At 41.9% G+C, this 23,336-nt stretch overlaps 1 protein-coding gene across 2 annotated transcripts in view; it reads left to right on the plus strand.

Annotated features, from left to right (window-relative positions):
- Positions 1-23,336, plus strand: part of ppp1r37 (protein phosphatase 1, regulatory subunit 37) — a 60,445-nt gene that overhangs the window by 15,370 nt on the left and 21,739 nt on the right. For both annotated transcript variants that reach the window (XM_066684839.1, XM_066684840.1), the window contains exon 3: positions 12,350-12,447. In XM_066684839.1, coding sequence (XP_066540936.1) covers positions 12,350-12,447 — 98 coding nt within the window. The remainder of the gene's footprint in view (positions 1-12,349; positions 12,448-23,336) is intronic.

Consider the following 23,336-nt stretch of genomic DNA (forward strand, 5'->3'; position numbering starts at 1 on the left):
ATCTTAGCAGTTTGCATTCTCCAGTGTTTTAAGCTTGTGAGTAGCATTGCATCAGAGGCACTTCATAACAAGCAGTGGGTTGGCTTCAGCATTCCTCCCAAGGCTGCGATTTATTGAGATACCCTGAGTAAATGATAAACAAACAAACACACGCACAAATGTTGTTGTTATCATCCATGTCTGGCATGTCATTCATATCTACTGTTATTCCTCTGAATCTTCCTGCACTTTTTTTATTGTGTACAACAGCCCATGGGGTATACTAGAACTTTTTAGAGTTAGTATCAGTCTAGTTAGAGTTTCATTTTATTTTGATCTACACCCCCAAATAAAACTTGCTATGTTTTTTTGTGGCAGATTTTCATCACCACTGTTTTGGAGAGTATTACCACAACCAGAAGCACGTGTGACTGTGAGGGTCAAGTGGCAGTGTAATGTGTGTTTTTTTTTGCAAGAGTGAAATTGCGGAAATCATGGGTGTCATTAATGATCTCCAGCTGGCACGCCACTCATGGAAAGTGGATAAGCAGCTGTAATGTAGTGGGTATGTGCCAGCACATCTCATGATGCAGTGTAGGCCCTACAGATGTGTTTTACCTTTTGAATCTGAAACATAGTGCCAGAAGTTTGGAGCCTCTCTATCTTTTCTCTCTCTTCTTTCCTTCAGGTATTTATGGCTTGAGCACGTGACTGTTCATTTCCAGCATAACCCCCCTGTAGATCCACTGCTATATTTCATTAGATCAGCTCAGATCAGAACCTTTTTTAACACAATAATTATAATTCGGCACACTTTTACCATAGCCCAAATTGGTTAATATAGATTATCAATATTGATATATTATCGTCCTATATTCTCACCCTCATTCCACATGTACTTCATCAGACAAGACATGCTGGTGTCTGTGACTACTGACACTTCTGCTACGTGGCAAATGTGCTACCAAGTAATGGAAACTTATACCCCAGGGGTCAGCATAAACAAAGCTGCATTTAGTTGTAGTTGGCCGAGCATTCAGACTTGACCGCCCTGCTGCAGATTGCAACTGTGCAGGGTATTATTGTCCATGTGTCTTTTACTCAGTGGACAGTGATGCAAAACGGTCCACAGGAGGAAGCCTATCTCAGAGGACTTGACTGTTTTTTGCCAATTTGGCCAGTGCTAATTGTTTGAGTTGGTAAAGCTACCATTACTTGTTAGTTACTTCAGTGTGGTAGCCCGAGAGTAAAGACATTTCAGACATAGCACCAGTCTTAATTGATTTACTGTGTTTTGGGTGAGGAGGAAAGTCTATAAATTTGGCCTTGTTTTTGGTGATTGGATCTCGTTCCGATTTCACTTGTCCACAGGAAAAGCCAGGTGTAAACACCCCCAAAACAACCAGATGACTCCAGACATGTTTGAGGTGATCTTGTCCACATTTAACACGAGTGTAAACAGAATGCGTTTTCTGTGTCGGGATAGGTATGTATTTTGTGGCCAGACTCAAATGTCTGTCGTTGTACGCAAAGGAATTCTGTGTCCTTGAAACTGGACACAATTCTTTCCCAGTCTTGACTCCTCTGTCATGTTTGAACATTTCTCTGGACAGTGGTGGCTATGAGCACTGCAGAAATCCCAGCGGCTGCAGGGCACAGCCTTTTCCTCGGCCCCTGCAGACGATTCCCTGCCTGTTTTAAACATGTATTCCTAAGGTTTGAAACCATATAATATACTGGAAGCAGGAAGTGAGAAACCCTGTTTACAGCAGGTTAGAGAAAGGAAAACAGAAATGATGAACGCGCTGGTGTGCTTTTTACATGAGAAAGTAAAATCGGATCTCATCTGGTCAGACTGGGGACATGGACACTTGTGAACAGAATCCAGTCAAAGTAAAACCAGATGCTATTCAAATACAAAATGCGTGTTAATGCCAGGTGTAGACAGGCCCTCAGGGTCATTACTTTATTATTCTTTTTAATATTTCATATGTTAAGAGAGAAGGAATCGGAGAGAGAACTTCCGTAAGGTAGGTGTGTGTGTGTGTGTGTGTGTGTGTATGGAAGTGTATTCCCAGCTGGGGAAGTGGCGCTCTCTGTGTTTGTGGGAATGTTTACCAGTGCGGAGGCACAGTAAGCACACTCCATGCTAAGGCTTTTCCAAGGACATGGTGTACGCACGCCCCATGGAGCAAGGCCCACACGTTCCTCTAACACCCCCCACACTCTCTCTCTCTCTCTCTCTCTCTCTCTCTCTCTCTCTCTCTCTCTCTCTCTCTGTACCCCATGCTGTTTTACACAAACGACCCCCTTCCCGCTAATACCCCATGTGCTGTCTTCTGGTTTCTTAACCTTTTTGACCTGCAGTCTTCTTTCATCTCATGAAGAGTTTGTGCGATTCTCTGCCTGTGGCAATTTTGGGTTTAAAATGCACCAGTAAACAAGAAAAAGATGCGAGCACAAGAGAGTAAACAAAGCACAAGAAACTAAGCAAACCAGGCCGTAAAATGCACTTATGTAAGGGAATAAGAAGGGCATTGGTGTAGACCACTTTAAATGCTTGTCATTTTAAATGAAGGGCAAACAGTTTTGCAACCAATGCAAACTTAATGAAGCTGAAAGAGTCATTGCTCTGGAAGGAATACCTGTGTTTATCTTGCAGAATAATTTTAAGGCTGGTCATAAACAAACAGCAGGGTATTCTTGACGTAACTTCCCAGCATTAACTTCAGTCTGTGAGTGGAGCCTGGTGCCATTACTCTGTGAAAACTCTCCCACACAACCTCGAGTCCCCATGTCCCCATGATGGGGTCAGTTCTGGCCATCTTTCCAAAGAATTCCTATTGCAGTTTGGATAAAGTATGAGCTGCAACAACCATGAATGCAAGTTCATCCATCAGCTGCTTTTTCTGGCATCAGCTAGGTGTAATTTGCAAAAATGGCTGATCAAAGGACAGCCGATAAGTAATGGACAACAGATTTCTTTTTTTGTGGAATGAAAAGGACAGTCATTATGCTTAGCCGTCCTCAAGAAAAGCAGTACTGAGAAACATAACACCACCACATGCGAATTATTCCACACGGTTGGAGCGGAAAAATTAAGCTGCTCAGGAATAATTTGACTGCAAAACTTTTCATTGAACTAAAAGGAGCTGAACAGTGAAAGTGTGATGAGGGAACTGATCACAAATGCACAGGCCATATTCTCACAGCCAGTTGTAGTGGAAAATGAACCAGGGACTATGTACCAAACAGAGACTAGAGTTTGGACCGCATGGGTCCGGCTCTACACGACTCAACGCGGCTAGGCTCAGCACGCTTAAAGCTTATCACTTTTCCACAGGTAGGGCCCCCCCGCAAAATGGAGCCGGTGACGTCGAAAAACCACAACAACGACCGCGGTAAAGATAGGCACTGTTTACTCATCATGTATTCGTGTGTTGTTTATGTTTTTGGACTGAACACAACTCAGTTTTAACAATTGGTTTTACTTGTCGTACATTCGGCTTTCACTGTAAATTTCGTCTGTCATCGGCCCAAGGGGCATATAAACGTCTTCAAAATGCCTCAAGGTAAAGTTACAAGCTGAGTTATGAGTCTGATTAAAAAAATAAATGTGAAAGCTGCTGTAAATTTAGAAATTGTACAAGTTCCGGTTTGTGCTGGATTTGAATGAGCTCTGCATTTCGTGGTGAGACACGTCTCTTTGGCCAATCAGTGCTCTGCAGGGTTTATACATCACCATTTAGTACCTACTCGACACAGTTGCAACCTGGACAGAAAACCTACCCGGTTCCAGGGACCAGGCACCAGGTTTGGCCAGTGGAAAAGCAAAAGAGCTGTGCCTAGTCAAGGAGAGTCGTGTACGTTCCATGCAGTGGAAAAGCGCTAAAAGTGAGTAGTGTAAGTATCATGTAGTGGAAAAGCACCATAGGGTAAGCAAATTATAGAGGTGGTGACTCTTAATATGGTCTGGCATATGCTGTTTCCCAGCTCAGACATCTGATTTCCTGCGTTGATTAGTGACCACTAAAGTGTGCTGGGCCCTGGCTCTCCAGAACAGGAACTGGAACACCCCACAAGGCTTTTTTTTTATTTGCTTACTAATTGTCTTTGTCGACGTGATTCAGTAATTACACTTGGTTATTTGGTGAGTGAGAGAGGAGGAGTAAGGGGCATGTTATATGTAAGTGAGAGTAAGGAATCTTATGTCCATTATTATATAGAACCTTAAGCCTTCAGGGAATTCTAAATGGTACATTTCCATTAGGTCAGGAGCCATTGGGAGGAGAGTCTGGAAGCACAGCTTTATCGGTGGCACCTATCCTTAGAGCCAGCAGGGCAGTGCCTGCTGCGGCCCTAATTGTTCTGATATGCAGGTGATTAATCAGCGTTAGAGCATCTAGAGCCAGAGCCACATGCTGCCCTCAGTGCCCACTCAGCTGAGAAATAGAGTCCGGCCTCTCCTAATGGATAAATGACCGACTTGCAGAGACTGGTTCGTGACACTTTTTGGCTGTGACCTATCTGGGTCCTTTTTGAGCGTGTCCTGTTCAGACGACTCTGGACTGACTATCAGGATCATGTTATTTTATGGCTTTAACTTGAGAGGAGGATAAACAGATCTTGTGAGGTACCAGAGAATTTCTCCTTAAATATGTGATGTTTATTTTACCACTTATCTACCTTGGCATTGGTTTAAGTGCTTGCATTTGTGCTAGCGTGTGTGTGTGTGTGTGTGTGTGTGTCTCTTCGTGGGCGCATGTCAGCAGTAACTACTGTTTGTTCCTTTTGCAATGCAGAACAAAAGCTGAAGCCCAGCAGTTCTGTCAGTCAGTATAAACCTGAAGCATGGATAGCCAACTGTATAAAACAATTCCCGCGTATGAAACCAAGACTTCTCCTGTTTGGATATGGAGCTGTAAACTTGGATCTTGTTTTGGGTTGTGAAATGGGACCATTGCCATGCACATGTTAGTTTTGGCAGCTGGTGATGTGATATTGGGTTGTTTTCAACGAGGCATTAGAAAATAACCTGCACATTTTCAAATGAACATGAAATAAACAGTTTATGGACCAAGACCAGCCTATTCATTTCATTTCATTTCTAGAATAAACATGGATTAAGATGTATCAGGCTAATCACATGTCCATCAATGTTTTATCTAAATGAATGTTTTAGGGAACTGAATGAAGTATACAAAGCTGTGACTATTTTTCAAGGGCACATATAATAACCTTATTTCCACATGTTAACACAGTTCTGGGGTTTTAAAAATATTCCTGTGTCACGTTTTAGTCAAAATACAACAAGGATCAAACACCGCTGTTCAGAATGACCTGGTTCAGCCCAGACAAAACCCCAGCAATCTGTTTTCCAGTGTTATCGGACTTGGACAGCCCACAGAAAGTTTTTTTTGTTTTTGTTTTAGTGTGTAGGTTGGTAGGAGCTCCAGATCCCCACATTTGAGTTCTAACGCACTTTTGAAGTGATATATTTCTAAACAGAAGTATTTATTCATCACTTTCTAAGCTTTAATGGGAGATTTTATTTCTCTTTTCATTGAGTTCCGTGAAGTGCTTTCTCCTGATGAAAATATATTCAACGCCATGATGCACTGAAGCTGTCCTGTCCTCATAACAGTCCGTTTATTACTTCATATTTATAGCTGCTGAGTGATTAGAGCGTGTGATTAGCTTGGCCAGGCTAATTTAGGCAGGGCTTGGTTGCAGCATCAGGCTCATTAAGGCACAGTGGAGTTGTGGATTGACTGCATCCAATCGGTTTATTTTCATTAATAGTCCAGCACAACACATCAGTGCTAGGCACAGGTTGACCACTATGTTTCTGTGTGTGTGTGACATTTTTGACCTTACAGCAGTGCCATAACAAATAGACACTGAAGACAATACAGGCTATCAAGTTTCTCAGCTTTTGCTTAGCAGTGCAATGTGATACGGGCTGCTGTAATTGTCTGAGCTGTCAGTGTTTTTGTTGTTAACCAACACCAGCAACTACACATTTAGTAGCAACGTTTTTTCATAGGAAAAAAATCAATATGCCATGTAAAGTCCATGACGTGTGCAAGTGTGTACAGCATTGTGAATATATCGCTTCTTATAGAGATTAGGGTTCGTCATGCAATATATAGGCTAATGTACCTTTTATGTATAGATCAGTATTAGATGTAGATCCCATGTGGTGAGCGGTGTGACCGGGGTAAGGATCAGTCTGTATTTGTGATTCAGGTATTGAGAGCACACAGCATATCATATCTGTAAGTGTAGGGTTGGACGATACAGTCCAAATTTATATATATTGGAATTTAATTATTGTCCAGGCCTAAGTAAGTGCTGTATTATGCTCCTCAAGTAATCTAATGTTTAGGTATACAGTGCCTTGCGAAAGTATTCGGCCCCCTTGAACTTTTCAACCTTTTGCCACATTTCAAGCTTCAAACATAAAAGTATAAAATTAAATTTTTTTGTGAAGAATCAACAACACGTGGGACACAATCGTGAAGTGGAATGAAATTTATTGGATGTGTCAAATTTGTTAACAAATAAAAAACTGAAAAGTGGGACGTGCAATATTATACGGCCCCCTTGCGTTAATACTTTGTAGCGCCACCTTTTGCTGCAATTACACCTGCAAGTCGCTTGGGGTAAGTCTCTATCAGTTTTGCACATCGAGAGACTGAAGTTCTTGCCCATTTTCCATGCAAAACAGCTCAGTGAGGTTGGATGGAGAGCATTTGTGAACAGCAGTCTTCAGCTCTTTCCTCAGATTCTCGATTGGATTCAGGTCTGGACTTTAACTTGGCCATTCCAACACCTGGATACGTTTATTTGTGAACCATTCCATTGTAGATTTGGCTTTATGTTTTGGACCATTGTCTTGCTGGAAGATATATCTTCATCCCAGTCTCAGGTCTCTTGCAGACTTCAACAGGTTTTCTTCCAGAATGGTCCTTTATTTGGCCCCATCCATCTTCCCATCAATTGTGACCATCTTCCCTGTCCCTGCTGACGAAAAGCAGGCCCAAACCATGATGCTGCCACCACCATGTTTGACAGTGGGGATGGTGTGTTCAGAGTGAAGAACTGTGTTGCTTTTATGGCAAACATATTGTTTTGCATTGTGGACAAACAGTTCGATTTTGGTTTCATTTGACCAGAGCACCTTCTTCATGTTTGGTGTGTCTCCCCGGTGGCTTGTGGCAAACTTTAAATGAGAATTTTTATGGATATCTTTGAGAAATGGCTTTCTTCTTGCCACTCTTCCATAAAGGCCAGATTTGTGCAGTGTAAGGCTGATTGTTGTCCTATGGACAGACTCTCCCACCTCAGCTGTAGATCTCTGTAGTTCATCCAGAGTGATCATGGGCCTCTTGGCTGTATCTCTGATCAGTCTTCTCCTTGTTCGAGATGAAAGTTTAGAGGGACGGCCGGGTCTTGGTAGATTTGCAGTGGCCTGATACTCGTTCCATTTCAATATGATTGCATGCACAGTGCTCTTTGCTGTTTAAAGCTTGGGAAATCTTTTTGTATCCAAATCCGGCTTTAAACTTCTCCACAACAGTATCTCTGACCTGCCTGGTGTGTTCCTTGGTCTTCATGATGCTCTCTGCGCTTTGAACAGAACCCTGAGTTTATCACAGGGCAGGTGCATTTATACGGAGACTTGATTACACACAGGTGGATTCTCTTCATCATCATTAGTCATTTGGGACAACATTGGATCATTCAGAGATCCTCACTGAACTTCTGGAGTGAGTTTGCTGCACTGAAAATAAAGGGGCAGAATAATATTACACGCCTGAAATGTGGCAAAAGGTTGAAAAGTTCAAGGGGGGCAAATACTTTTACAAGGCACTGTATACACACATGGTAACATCCAGGAAATGGATAGATATGCACTGTGTAACTAGGTCACAGGCTTACCCTACGTTCACACTAGAAGGTGCCAGATGCAACAGGTGGGTCATGGTATGCCAAGATTTTCTATTGAGGGTGTGTTCAGGGCCATCGTTATGTGGCTTTCCCTTGTCTACTATGTAGGGACTAGGGGTGGGCGTTTATTTTAGGGTATATTCCCAATAACGATATCCTTGGCGATATGACGAAACAATGAAAAATACTTTTATTAATTTCAAGTACACACTAATGCAACAAAAAAATGTATTAATATTAATTATATTAAATATATGCAATGTATATTAAAAGTATTAAATATTTTTATTTATTACAAATGTAATTTCAATCATTCAGAGACACTTTCCACCGTACTTCACTGTGCCTAAACGACTCGTAAAGAATGTATGCCATATTATGGCTAATTTTATGACGTCGTTAGGTAAACGTTACGATATCATGATATTGACTTTTTAAAATTGTTTTTAAAAATTACGATGATATTATTGTGAACGATATGGCACAGCCCTAGTAGGGACCTCAAATGGTTCATCTATGTGATGGGTAGGAGAAGTTGTCAGGAACCGTTGTTCAATGTCGTCACCTTCCTGGGTCTTAACTCATTGGGATAAAGTGGAGAACACCTCAAGAGGCTTTGGCACGTGTTGCAGCGTCACTGTGTTTCCTGCTCTCATATGAAATGACCGGTCTCCTGTCACTCTGTCATATTCTAATGTGGATGTCTTTAAAGGAACACTATGTAGTATTTCTAGCTTAAAGCTTCTAAATGATTGTGATGTTCCACAGAGCTGTAACAGGGAGAATAGAGAATCTGTGTTTGATAAGACGAGTCCTCTGCTGGTTTACTGGACTAAGCAATTTCTGAATCATAGGGCGGAGAGCTCTCGCAAGAAATGGGTAACAGTACATAGCTCAGAGATGGATGGTTGTTTAGCTAGAAGAAGACTCTAGCTCGGTATTCCCGGCACAGACATTATATGGCAGAGAGAGCAAGGAGGAGGAAAAAAGAGAAAGAGGGAGAATGAGCGGCCGTACAAGAGTTCATACTGGACTTAATTTACAAAGTAGACTGAGCTGAAATAGACGAGGGCACAAGTTGGAGTAGTAAATATTTGTTGCCCTATTTCATGTGTTTCAGTGTTAGTTAATGATAAGTTTTGTTGCTGAAAGAGTTACTGAGCACTGAGCCAGGGTTTGCAGTGTGCCAAAGTTACACTTTATTGTTGTAATTACATGGTCCAGTGTGTATTATGAGCGATGCATGGGCTTTATTATGTTTTTAACATTATTTTATTCAATTACACATTCCTCCGGCTCAACATCAGCTGAAGCCCAGAGAGCCAGTCACTACTTTTTAAACATCACAGTGAGAGAGTGAGAGTGTAGATAGAAGCCCAGCAGCAGGTAGGGAGGGCTCAGTATACAAAAAAAGCCAATTCGTATGTTATATTCCTTTAAATCCAGACATTTGATTCAGATTCCAGGCTGGGTTTTTACAGTGGCCAGCCAGTATGTCATTTATCTGTCCATTCAGGTGCTTCAGGATCAGGAGCTTTAGTGTCACACCTGCTGGATGTAGTAAAATCTCAGGAACCTGGATCCAAGGTCCAGATTTAAAGACCTCTGCTCTGGTGTGAATGGTGTGCTACAGAGGAGCTCCGGAATGGCATTGTGTGTGTGTTGGAGTTTCATACACTACAGAGTCAAAGATCAGAGCATTAAAAGCAGTGGACAAGCCACAGTAGCTCTCATGACCTTTTACATGAAAGATGCCTTTAATGTTAATGTGCACCTCTTTAAAACGTGTGCCCCGTCCAGGGTGTGTTCCTGCCATTCAGTATAAGGATTTCTGATCCCTCCGCAACCCGGAAGTAGATGAAGCGTTTTCTGAAAATTGCATGAATTAATTTTGTGGAGCTCAACATTAGACTTGTAAAATGCATCAGGTCATGTTGCACCTTAAAGGAACACTGCGTAATATGTTTTGCCTTAAAATTATGGCTTCAAATTTGTTGTGGTGCTCCACTGACCTGTAATAGGGAGAATAGAGCCTCTGTCATCGGTAGATGACATAGATTTCTGTACAGTCCTATAAAAATTAATTACAAATACAAAAATAATCTAACCTAGTGTTCCTTTAAAAAGTGTTTGTTTAATACATTACTGTTTTTATGTATTTATATTTATCTGTGGTTTATTGTTACATTTGTAAAAATGGCTTATCGTCTCAGCCCTAGTAAACACTGACACACGAAATGTATGTTGATGTAGTTTTTAAACACTTATGCTGTATATATGAATGTTGAGTGTTCTCTGTATAGATTGTGTGCAGGCTTTAGTTCGTAGGGATTAATGTGCTGTTTCGGTTGTGAATTAAATATCAGTTATCAAAGGAGCACTGTTTGATAAGAAAACATTTCTTTGTACAGCTCCTGGCTGCCTGACATTGTTTAAGCTGCTTCATGTCTCTAAAGGTCACCGATGTGATAATAAAAGCCCAAAAAGCCTTAAGGTGGTTGTAAGTATCGGCCCACTCAGATCTATGGAGGTAATGTATTTGTCTGGACTTTCTTTGGCGGTATCATTTACCCCCTTACTGTGTGTGTGGGGTTGGGGTGAGGGGATTAGTCTGGCGCTCTGTCTGTGTGAGTTCATTTTCATACATTCATGTCTTTTGTTCCAGTTGTGAGCTCAGTAGAGTCAGCTGACGAGAGCTAGGAAGAACTGAACTGTGTGTGTGTGAAAGACAGAGTCTGCCCTGTGAGCTTACAGCTATGTCTGCTCACAAGCGCCGGTCTGGTTACTGATCTCTTGCCAGCCCTCTCAGGGCTTCCATTCTTTTCTGGTTTTCTCTGCTTCCAACTCTGTCCCTGTCCCATTCTTGTCCCTGTACTCCTCTGTCTTTTATACAGACAAACTATGGGCAGCTAACTAAGCACTTTTAGATTTACACTAATGGCATATGGCAGACGCTTTTGACCAAAATGACTTCCAGTGTAATGCCACAGAGGTGGGCAAATATGGTATTATATATTTATATACACTGACTCTAATTGGTAGCATGGTGTGCTTGTCTGAGCTGGGAATTGAACCCCAGGCTGCCACGTGTCAGCTAACAATATAGACTTAAGACATTATTCGTTGTACGTCAACTGTAAAACTAAGCCATATTTCTGCATGAGTACTTTATGACCAGCAGACTGAAGTTTTAAATAACACACAATGAAGTGGGACGTCAAGAAGCCTGCCCCTGCCTGGTTAAACACCATCTACTAATGATGATTATACAAAACATAATTAATGTCATTGCTGATATTGCATTTCAGGATGTTGGCTATTAATCAAGTTATAATTAAAAGGTTTTAATAACGCGAATGATATAATAACGTAATGGACAATTGCAAGAACTTCCTACCCACCTTCAGAAGGTTTATTGTGCCAGTGTGCACAGGAAGCAGCCGGTTGCTACTTTGCATTTAGCTTGATAATAATTATTTACATTTTCAATATTTATAATTAGTTTTTTTAATGGCGGCATGGTGGCGCAGCAGGTAGGTGTCGCAGTCACACAGCTCCAGGGACCTGGAGGTTGTGGGTTCGATTCGCGCTCCAGGTGACTGTCTGTGAGGAGTGTGGTGTGTTCTTCCTGTGTCTGCGTGGGTGTCCTCCGGGTGACTAAGCGGGGGGGAAGGTTCTCTGCGCTGCCTCGCTCACAGACTTTAGCGGGAGAGAAACAAATCTTGAGTATCGATCTTTTTCCACGAATATTGATCAATACCAGCGTTGTTATTTATATTATCAATATATTATCAATATTTGGATCGATCTGCCCACCTCTAGTGTGTACTCCCTCTGTCTGCGTGGGTTTCGTCCGGGTGCCGGGTCCGGTTTCCTCCCACAGTCCAAAAACACTCACTGGTAGGTGGATTGGTGACTCAAAAGTGTCCATAGGTGTGAGTGTGTGTGTTGCCCTGTGACGGACTGGCGCCTCCTGCCTTGCGCCCAATGATTCCAGGTAGGCTCTGGACCCACCGCGACCCTGAACTGGATAAGCGCTTACAGTCAATGAATGAATGAATGAAGTTTTTTAATGTAGATACATATTTTGTTGGATTACGGAGTAAAGAAACAAAAAACCCAGATCTCCTTCTCTTTATAAGTTGGTGCTGTAAATAAAGCACAGTGTACACAGTTTGTTGGGTTAACAAACTGTGTAATGCATGCTTAACAAACACAAACAAACACATTCAGTTTCATATGCAGCAGCCTATGTGCAGAATGTGTGTTCTGAACTAGTTCCAAGTTCGGAATGAGCTCAGGCGCATGCCAGGGTAATATTATTGTTGCTGAATAGTGACGTACGTAATGTAAGAACGCAGTGTGTATGTGAATATGACCAATGACTCATTGCTCTTTTACCCTTGTGTGTCTGCAGCCCAGAATGTGACAGTGGAGGAGATCCTCAGCGCCTACAGACAAGCCTGCCAGAAACTCAACTGCAAACCCATCCCTAAAGTGCTCAAGCAGATTCAGGTACCACCAATAAAAACTCTATTTAGTATAAAGCGCTTTTAGGTTTACAGCCTTTTATATAGGGATATGAATACCTTATTAAATAACATAAATCAAATAAGTAGCTACATACATTATGCATTGCATAATACAAGTCCAAAGCTCCAAAGAGATAAAGCTTCTGGGTAATAAAATAACAAACATACATCCACACATTCAGTGTTTTACTCAGGCACAGAGAGAGAGACCACCATTTCCTGTCTTTACCACACACCCCTCCTACAATCTAATTGGAACAACAATTCACAGAACACCTCCATGCTGTGTGTGTTTACACACGCTCATACACGACATCAGGCCGTTTGCTGTGCGTTTTGGGTGTTTTCTGCAAACAGCTCAGGGATGCCATCCCAGTCTGGAACTATTACTTACCGGTTAGTTTTCTTAGAAGGACACAAAACAGGTTTGACCTCAGGTTTTACTCACCACACAGGCAGCACCACCACAATTATTAAACCAGCCTGTGTAAAGAATCCTTTTCTACATGAATGAGAGAAAGCAAACAGGCGTCAGTTTCCAAACTTCCCGTGGTCCTATATTCGAGCTCTTCTGCCAGGTCTGAAACCTGAAATCATTACACTTACTACAATGGTAAAGGCGGAAGAGGGGAACATTTAACACAAAATAACACATAGGGCCTGGCTACACCTGACATTAACGTGTTTTTGGTGATTGGATCATGTTCAGATTTTACTTGTCTGCTTGAAAAGCCAGGTGTAAACACCCCCAAGATGCATTATGATCGGACTGTGACTACAGATAGAATCACATGGCGTCAGTCAAGAGAGGGGACAGCTCAAGTGTATTGATTTGCTGGAGATCAGGGGTCAGACTTTTCACTCAAATGTCCCTAGTTTTACGCAATGGAGTGACTGAAATTCAGGTTCCCTAAAACTAGATCCAATCCTTTCCCAGTCTTGACTTCTTTGTCGTGTCGAAACATTCCTCTGGACAGTCATGGCACCAACAGAAGGAAAGCAGAAATGACGTATGCTTTGGTGTGCTTTTACGTGGGAAAGTAAAATCAGATCTCATCTGATCTGACTTAGGATTTTAATGAAATATGTGAACATTAAATCCAGATACAATCCGGATACAAAATGCATGTTAATGCCAGATGTAAACAGGCTCCCAGTGTAATTTTTCAGTGATATTTGGTTCGTCCAGGCAGCTAGAGGATTTTGACTAGGTTTTGGAAAACTTGAGCACCATTTATTCATTCATTCATTCGTTCATTCATTCATTCATTATCTGTAAGCGCTTAACCAATTCAGGGTCACGGTGGGTCCAGAGCCTACCTGGAATCATTGGGCGCAAGGCGGGGAAATACACCCTGGAGGGGGCGCCAGTCCTTCACAGGGCAACACAGACACACACATGTTCACTCACACAATCACACCTACGGACACTTTGGAGTCACCAATCCACCTAACAACGTGTGTTTTTGGACTGTGGGAGGAAACCGGAGCACCCGGACGAAACCCACGCGGACACGGGGAGAACACCTGAGCACCATTTAGACAAATGTAAATACAGTCATATGGTGCACTATGGAGACACCTACTGATTAAGAACTGTTCATAGTAGTGGTGATCACATGCTGCCTACAATTATTATTGGCATTAGAATTTGACCCTATCAGAATCCATGCAGGACATTTTTAAGCAAACATTTTTACGGTTATCAGCATGACACCCAAGGTCTAGGTTCACTGGTCATTTTGACTAGTAAACAAACTACACATGTTTGTACTGTAGACATCTCAAGCAATGTTTCTGGTTACGGTCATGGGTTTTTAATATTTCCTGCACCATTTCACTTCAAACCAGTCTGGATGGAGTATGTTGTTTACTAATTTATGTCATGGAATTATTGCGAAATGACCATTCACAGCTGGCTAGCGTCACTCATGTCTCTCAGTAAAGTCTAATTAAAACTAGTGAAGTCTGTTTCATCATAGTTTACTAATCAATACAGGCCTGAATCTGTTGTCAGAGTTTTGGGCTCCTTAATTGTGGGCTCTCTGACATTCTCTCTGACAGTCTTTAACTGTTCCAGGGCAGATTATCTGCCCTGTCTGCTGCAGAGTGTGATGGATGGATGCATTGAGATACTGCAGCAAACAAAGGGTCTTTGCTCCTGTGCTCCATGCTGAGTCAGAGAAAACAGGGAGAGTGAGTGAGAAAGAGAGAGCATGTTATCACTGCCTGCTGTTTGCATATAGAGACACGTGCCAGATAACACCCACCATTACACAGCAACCAGCACATGCTGTTCATCTCCTGCTTTCATTCGTCCTGATTTTATTCCTCATGTTTCAGATTCTTCTCCCTCTGGGAGGTCAGTGTGACTGTGTCATTGTTATTGGAGTTACTTGCATCACACTTCATATTTCTGGGCACATTACAGGTCCAGTTAACTTCAGCTGAGCATGCTTAATACAGAGTAAGATTTAAAAATACACTGGAGAGAGCCTAAAATCATAAGACTAAGTGTAGTGCCTCATTTTCAGATTAAAACTGCACAGCCATAAGGAGCTGACTGAAGTGGACAGCTAAAGCTCTTATGGTCCCAGATGAAGGACATTAAATTCTATTTTAAACTCTTTCTTCCTGATCGATAACTTCCTTAATGTTAATAAATTCATTTATTCATTCATTATCTGTAAGCGCTTATCCAATTCAGGGTCGTGGTGGGTCCAGAGCCTACCTGGAATTATTGGGCGCAAGGCAGGAATACACCCTGGAGGGGGTGCCAGTCCTTCACAGGGCAACACACACACACATTTACTCACACACTCAGACCTACGGACACTTTTGAGTCACCAATCCACCTGCAATGTGTGTTTTTGGACTGTGGGAGGAAACCGGAGCACTCGGAGGAAGCCCACACACACACAGGAAGAACACACCAAACTCCTCACAGACAGTCACCTGGAGCGGGAATCGAACCCACAAACTCCAGGTCCCTGGAGCTGTGTGACTGCGACACTACCTGCTGCGCCACCGACTTAATATGACTAATATCAGTCTATTCCCATATTTTATATGTTCCTTCAGGGAATATTACAGCTAAATGCATAACTCTGAATATTACTGGATTAGACTTGTCTGTCTCTATGCAGTCTGCTGACTTGATTGTTTGAACAAAGACAAGGTCTTGGGGAGAGTGTGTAAAATATGCTTTCTGTTCTTTTGCTGCTTAGTCCATGACCACAGGCTCTAGTTTGCATGGGCTCCTCTTGTGCCTGTACTTTTAAAGGCATTTGTGAGCTCCTGCAGTTTATCTGCTTAAAGGCAAGAGGCAAGAGTTGTCGAGGTCGGGAAAAAGGTGGCCAAAGTTTTGCCCTGCTTTAGATTACTGATAAAAACTTCACAGTGAGCTGGAACTTCTGAAACCAGAACTGCTTTGCCTATCAGAAAATCTATGGCGACATCTGAGGCTTGAATAAATGTAGTGACAATGTCTACAACAACGTTGCAGTATGTGTTAAGGTTTGGGAGGTATCACTTTTTATTATATTGACATGCTGTTTGCTCCGGTTTCCTCCCACAGTTCAAAAACACACGTTGGTAGGTGGATTGGCGACTCAAAAGTGTCCGTGGGGGGGTGTGTGGGGGGAGTTTGAGTATAGAGTGAGGGTCAGTTGCCACACAATTGCTTATGGAACACAATGAGCGAGGTTTAATTGCACCAAGGTAGCTCACAGAGAGGGCGAATTAGGTCGGATATTCATCCTAATATCTCGCACTGTGGCCTGAGTTGAGATTCATTACAATGTGGAGCTCACCGAGTAGCCTGAGTGATGTTTAATTGGCGTGTGGTAGCTCGCAATAAGCTTTTATAAAATAGAAAGTATAACGAGATAAATTAAGATGATGATGCGCATATACTCACATTGTTATTGTAAATGAATGTGAGGACAAAACAGAGAGAGAAAATGGGAGTACAATATATTTTATTTAGATATTTTTAATTCATACACACAATCACTTGAATAAAGCAGATTATAGTTTTGTTTACATTTTCCTACAGTCTCCAATGTTCTTTTACCATATTAACAGAAATACAAGATCCTGATAATGTGCTGCATGGTGCAGACTGCTTCCATTGGCGGTGCTACCATGGAATAAAAAGAAACAAAATCTTATCCTCATTATCGCACAACCATTAATAGCTGATGAAATGCATATCGTTTTATCACCCAGCCCTAGCTATAATTGCATGAAGCTCACTGGTTAAAGAGTCAAGGCAGAATACTGTGGCTGTGGGCGTTTCTGTCTTACAGTAAAGCAGAAAAATGTTGGGTGTTTCTGTTTGTCGTCCTTTTCTCACTGCAGTGGAGTTTAATAGATAAAATCTGAAAAGAAATTTGTCATGTTATCATCATTTTCTAATAGTGTGGTATACAGTAATAATCTCATCACCCCCCAGCATTAGGGTCAAGTATCGTGATATACTGAATAATCTGGAATGTGTTCTTTAGAAAGTGTTTTTTTTTTTTAATAAGTGGTGTGTGTGTGTGTGTGTGTGTGTGTAAGAGAGGTGAGCACAGCTCTCACTCAGTCGTGGAAAGAAACACTGAACCGCTAAAGCTCCCCAGTGGCCTATGGTAAATTTCCACTCTGGGTCCTGAGGGGTAGAAAATAGTGAGCCGTTAGAGTGCGTGTGAGCGGGAGAGAGCCAACGCAGTGTATTTTTCTTTTCCACACTTAAAGTTTACTTATGTGTTGTTGTTTTTTTTCTTTTTCCCCCCTCCTCTGCAGTCTTATTCACTTAGTCACTTGGAAAATGACTTTACAAAGCCACCTATGACAGAATCGCAGAGGGAGGTGGTCAACACAGGGAGAGAGGGGGGCCACAGGAGCACTGATGCCTGACTAAATGCTCTCTTTATTTCGGTTTACGTGGCTCACGCCTGCAGCCTGCGAGATGCATTCACTGAGGGTGTGTGTTTTGTGAGAGTAAGAAAGACAGAATGAGCCTGTGCCGCTTGGGCCCGTCACAGTTCTTACATAATCACCTGATAGCGGTTATTTGAGCCGATCAGAATCACTTCAGCTGACCACTGTTATAAAAAAACAAAAAAGGCTTTGACAATCATGTGAATGTGAGTGTGAATCTGGGTTGAGGCAAATGAATGTAATAGAGAGGCTTTTTAATGTCTTTTTCTTAGTAGAATTTTACTGTTGCTGTTCTAAAGGACATCAGGTGCATCATCAAATCTAGTTGTACATATATATACGCTAATATCTAATATATACACTGAAGGATCACTGGATTAAGAACACCCATCTGCTATCTACACTCATAGTCCAATTATTCAGCTCCATTGACAATACAGGAGTAATGACATACTGTAGTCCATCTGTTTTTCTGCATACTTTTCCCCATTTCGCCCTGTTCCTCAATGGTCAGGAAAACCACAGAGCAGGTATGATTTGAGTGGTGGATCACTCTCAGCATGTGGTGTGTTAGTGTGTGTTGTGCTGGTGCGAGTGGATCAGACACAGGAGTGCTGCTGGAGTTTTTAAACCCTGTGTACACTCAGTGTCCACTCTGTGAGACACTCCTCCCCCGTTGGTCCACCTTGTAGATGTAAAGTCAGAGACAGTAGCTCATCTGTCACTGCACAGTTTGTGTTGGTCGTCCTCCAGTCCTTTATCACTGGTTTCTCAGTCCAGCAGTGACACTGAGGAGTTTAAGCTCCAGCAACACTGCTGTGTCAGGTCCACTTGCACCAGCACAACAGACACTAACACACACCACCACCACGTCAGTGTTACTCTAGCACTGAGAGTAATCCACCGCACAAAGCGTGCCAGCTCTGGACAGGGAGAAATAGGCATGTGGAACATCTTTGATTTTGGCCTAAGTCCATCTGCCTTAAAAAGCTAATAACAGTATTATTAAATGTGTTTCATTCAAAATATATTACATATTATATATTAGAATCACAGTGCATGTTTGTTCAGTGTCATTACAAAATATTTTACATTGTGTGACTTTTGTATTTCCACTGGGTTTTGGGCCCCAGTCATCTATGATTTATTCATTAAAAAGTGGCACATTATGAAAAATGTTTAATGCATTTAAATATTGACAGAGTGGCGCTCTTTTTGGCAGCATGCGACCATAAACTCACTTCCCCAGACTCCGCAGTGATCCTTCTCTCTGTTCCTCTGTCTCACACTGATACAGCACTGTGAAAAATTCAGAGACATTCCTTTCATTCACTACATTTTCAATCAGCGCAGCCAAGCAGGGTCAGGTATTTCAGTGTTAGGACAAAGCAGAAAATGATGTTCAGCTGAAAACAACACAAGCTAGTGTGGCCATTGTGTGTTCATTCTTTGATTTGATTGAAGTATAATGGGGGGCTTTTTTTAAAGGCATTAGAACAATAATGTAGGAATCCTGTTTCTCCTACCAACCCACACACTGTGAAATAAGACCACCCAGTTGGTTTTCTGTGGGCTACCTAAGCCAAAAAACATGGGATAAAACTTAAGACCTTGGCTTTAGACACTGCCCCCTTCGTTTGAGTCTCTCGAATCACAGCATAGGACCAGTGATGGTGAGAGCACAATGACGATGTTAAACACAGCAAAACGGTCATGAGGAGCGCAGAGAAAGGGCACTCAGTTAAAACAGAGAACACGAGAATGAAGAAAGTGGGGAAAAATGGAAAGAGGTCAGAGCGAAAACGGCTAAAAACCAGAGCTTCTGCGCCTCGCTCCTCACTGCCCCGGTCAGGGTGGACAGTGAGCGGCTAAATTTTTATTTAAAGAAACAGACTCTGAAACCAGCCATTCTGAACAGGGGAGAACACTGCTGTGGGGTTTTATCCTTGTGTTATTTTCACCAAAGCAAGTCACCGATGTTTCATTAAAACTGTGATGACTTATAGAATAGTGGGAGAATATTTGAATAATTTACACAGCTCAGGGATCTTTGTTAGTGGTTTTTGAAATGTGGAACATTAGCTTTAGGTTTGTGGTGGCCTTTTAAGCCGTGATGGAGACAAGACTGTTTGAGGGTATATTGGCTTTAGTTTCTGTTTCTGTTGTAGAAAAATTAGGGAAGAGTGCCCTGGTTTTAATAAAGCTCTCGTGAGGGAGCATGTACAAACGCACAGAGTGGTTATGGAAGCCGTTGGGGTCTAATAAGGGTCTTTGTTTAAGGTCTCTAAGGGGTGTTTGGCTTTTTGTTGGCAGTTGTGTGTTGAATGTTTTGGCGTCAGTAGCATTAAGCTGGATGTTCTTAAAGGACACTCATTTCTGTGACACATAACTGAAAACATTCAACATCCTGGTAACGTGTGTGTTTTACGTGTAGTTTCATACAACTTTGTACATACAACCGAAACACACATACAGCACCAAGTCTCTCTCACTCATGTGTGTACACACACACACACACACACACACACACACATTCATTCTTTCTCTCTGCTGACAGACCTGCAGGCAACCTGCCAGGGGAGCTGCAGCATAATCCCGCAATATTAAGTCTCCGAAGTACAAAGCATTTTTTTTCTCTCTCTCCTAAACTGACTCAACCCAGGAAGGTACGGGCCATCTGCCCTCTGCCTGTTCAGAATGTTCCTGAAACGTAGAGGGAGGTTTGATTTGCACAGCCAGTTATGGAATGCGTGATGCATTTTGTGGACGGTTGTGTTGGTACTTTAGGCCTTTTGTAAATATTTGTTATAAGCATTTCCCACACATTCTTCCCTGCTGTCCCCAGGCCATCAGGAGTGGGGGGGATTCATCGTCTGTAGCCTAGGTACAATAGCCATTTCTTCCTTACAGGTATATTGTCGTTAAACAGTATTGTTGTAATTGTACTGTTGTACCACAGGTACAAAAATAATATTAAAGCATGGTATCAATGAACTTTTAGCGAAAATGTGTTATTGGCAGTATTCAGACAAAACCTAAATAATATATAAAACCAAATCTACATAACAGCTTGAGAGCATAGAGAGACCAGGGGAAAAAAAGACAGACAACAGAACAGAGCAAGCAGCTAAAATATTAATGACGTTCATTCTTATGTAAACAAACCTGCCAGTAAAGCCAGTGGGCAGTATTGGGGTCAGCAAATATGACTGGGGTCCATATATTGTATGATAAATCAGTAATGTAATTATTCTAACAAGCCTAATCTTCTCTACACACTCAAGACCTCAGTGACCTCAGCATGTGAGCAGTTCCAGTTTTAAACTGTTTTCTTGGCCACCCACCCAGCTTCACCTTAACTGTTCATTGAAAGCCCTTACTATTTTTCCCACCGTCCTCTTTACAGGCCTTTGATTTCTTCAGCTCTGATAGACAACAAAAACCTGGCCATGCACTGTAAAGACAGGTTGCATAACTGACCCCAGTTCAGCTGTAGCGATGATTGTAGAGATCTGTAATATGAAAGGCCACGAGCACACACTGTTTGCAGGTCAGTGTTGAATGTCAGACGGAGGCTTTGAATGCAGTTGGTCATGCGACCTTAGCCCACATGGATCAGTGTTTGCTTTGGCAAAGGAAGCTTTTGCAGTGCGCCCCCTGTTGGCAGATAGTAGGATGCTCTTTATGGAGCTAGTGGAATTCAGAGGTGGATTTTGGCTATTGGAGATTCTGTCAACATTCGTGTGGTGAAAAAAAAAAATCAGGAAGATTAAACTAAATCATAAAAAAATCGATCAACAGATTAGATATAAACTTGTTTTATACCAGAAATCAGTTAAATGTTTCCTTGTTTGTTTTTATGTCAGTAGCTAAGTGGACAATAAAAACTGTGGGGGAAGTGTTATGTTTTTAGTGACGAGGGATAAAAATAGATTAAACTGCTTTGTGAAACATTTTTGCTGGGTTTATACTAATATTTCACATTTTATATAATAATAATTTTATATAATATATACATTTTAAATAATATATTTATATTTCTTATGATTAATGCTCACTGTGTCTGTGTGGGTTTCCTCTGGATAATTGAGTTTACTCTGAAAATCCGTTGGCTTTGTGAATTTGTCCACTGGGTCGGTGCCCTGTGATGGACTGGCACCCTGTCCTGGGTCTGTTCCTACCTTAGGATCAGCATCAAGGTGTAACAGAAGATAAATAATTTCTTTTCTATTCTCCCCCCAACTTGTTTCTATATCAAAGTGCCATCACTGGCCCATTTCTCACCAGCCTCTAGCCTCGCTAGTTTGATGTCTTTCTCTGTAGTACTAATTTGAAAGCGGAATTAAGGCCACATGTTAAAGCTTCTATTTCTCAGACTCTAATTAAGGTAGAAGCCTAAAACTGCACAATGTCTGTTATGCACAAATGCACTGAAAGCATCGTGCATATTTCACATGGCTGATGTGTGACAGCAGATGAACCCCTGATGCACTCTGCCTGTGCTCACTATTCCTGTGACAGGTCGCTTTCACCTTATCCTCTATCCAGTTCAGCTTGAAGGGTTTATACTGTATATTTTACCTAAATTATTCTATTTGATTTCCTACCTCTTAGATTCATTTGAGACTTTTATAGCGCCTTCTGTCTAAACAAGACAGAAATGAATTATTGCACATTTCTCAAGAGCTTGAGTCCTTGTGATGCTTTTAAATGCTTTCTGTGTGCTTCTCAAGAAGTTCTGAGTGGTCCGTGTGCTCTATAATCTTTCATTTGCTGAGTAGAGTAGTCCCCACTACAGCAGTGGGATGCTCAGGTTTGGGAACTTGAAATATCATCTGATATATTGTTTAGCTGCATTAGCCACTCCAGGGTTAGTGGAAGACATGCCCATCTCCCATGTGTGTTGAGGCATGTCGGTGCCTGATTGAGCTCTGAGCCCTTTTTAATCCCACTGCCACCTGAACGCACACACAGACACGATCCCGGAAAACTTTGGCATGCGGTCCAGTAGACGTTTTCACATTCACACATTGTGCGTGTTGAAGCATGTACACATGTTACGCATAATTACACGTGCCCCCATTGAGTACACATTTGCACTTACGCACATATTTCCATACGATATTAGCATGCCTTAAAGGAAGAGAAAACAGAGGATCAAGTGCATGCTGTAAAATAAAATATCAACACATAGTGGCACTGAAATATGAAACCAGGAGGTGTCTCAGCCACCTCTAAAATTCAGACTGATTAGAAATTGCTTCGTAAAAGACTGATGTGTGGTGTTCTGCTGGAACAAGGTGCAGTGTATTGTACATTCTCAGGAAAACTGTAACTGTGGTGGTGCCCTCAGGGGCCATGTTCAGTACTTTTAATTAATGATCATAATTGTACCATGTCCTATATTAATTGTAGATGTTGTTTTGAATTCACATGGCCCATTTCATCTCTAGGACTTTTATTCACTCATTCATTCATTCATTATCTGTAACTGCTTCTCCAGTTCATGGTCGCGGTGGGTCTAGAGCCTACCTGGAATAATTGGGCGCAAGGTGGGAATACACCCTGGAGGGGGCGCCAGTCCTTCACAGGGCAACACAGACACACATTCACTCACACCTACGGACACTTTTTTGAGTCACCAATCCACCTACCAACGTGTGTTTTTGGACTGTGGGAGGAAACCGGAGCACCCGGAGGAAACCCACGCAGACACAGGGAGAACACACCACACTCCTCACAGACAGTCACCCGGAGCGGGAACTTTTATACCAGGACTTTTATATTATTTTTATTTTACGAAGTTCTGTAATGAAAGCTTACAAATATTCCACTCTCCTTCTGGAGGAGAGAATGTAATAGAGCTTTAGGCAACACAATTCTACACCACTGTTGTACCTTTAGTGAACAGTAATATATCTGCACCTGACTCTTTTTTCTGAGATT

Source organism: Hoplias malabaricus, chromosome 11, assembly GCF_029633855.1.
Source record: "Hoplias malabaricus isolate fHopMal1 chromosome 11, fHopMal1.hap1, whole genome shotgun sequence".
NCBI classification, from domain to species: Eukaryota; Metazoa; Chordata; class Actinopteri; order Characiformes; family Erythrinidae; genus Hoplias; species Hoplias malabaricus.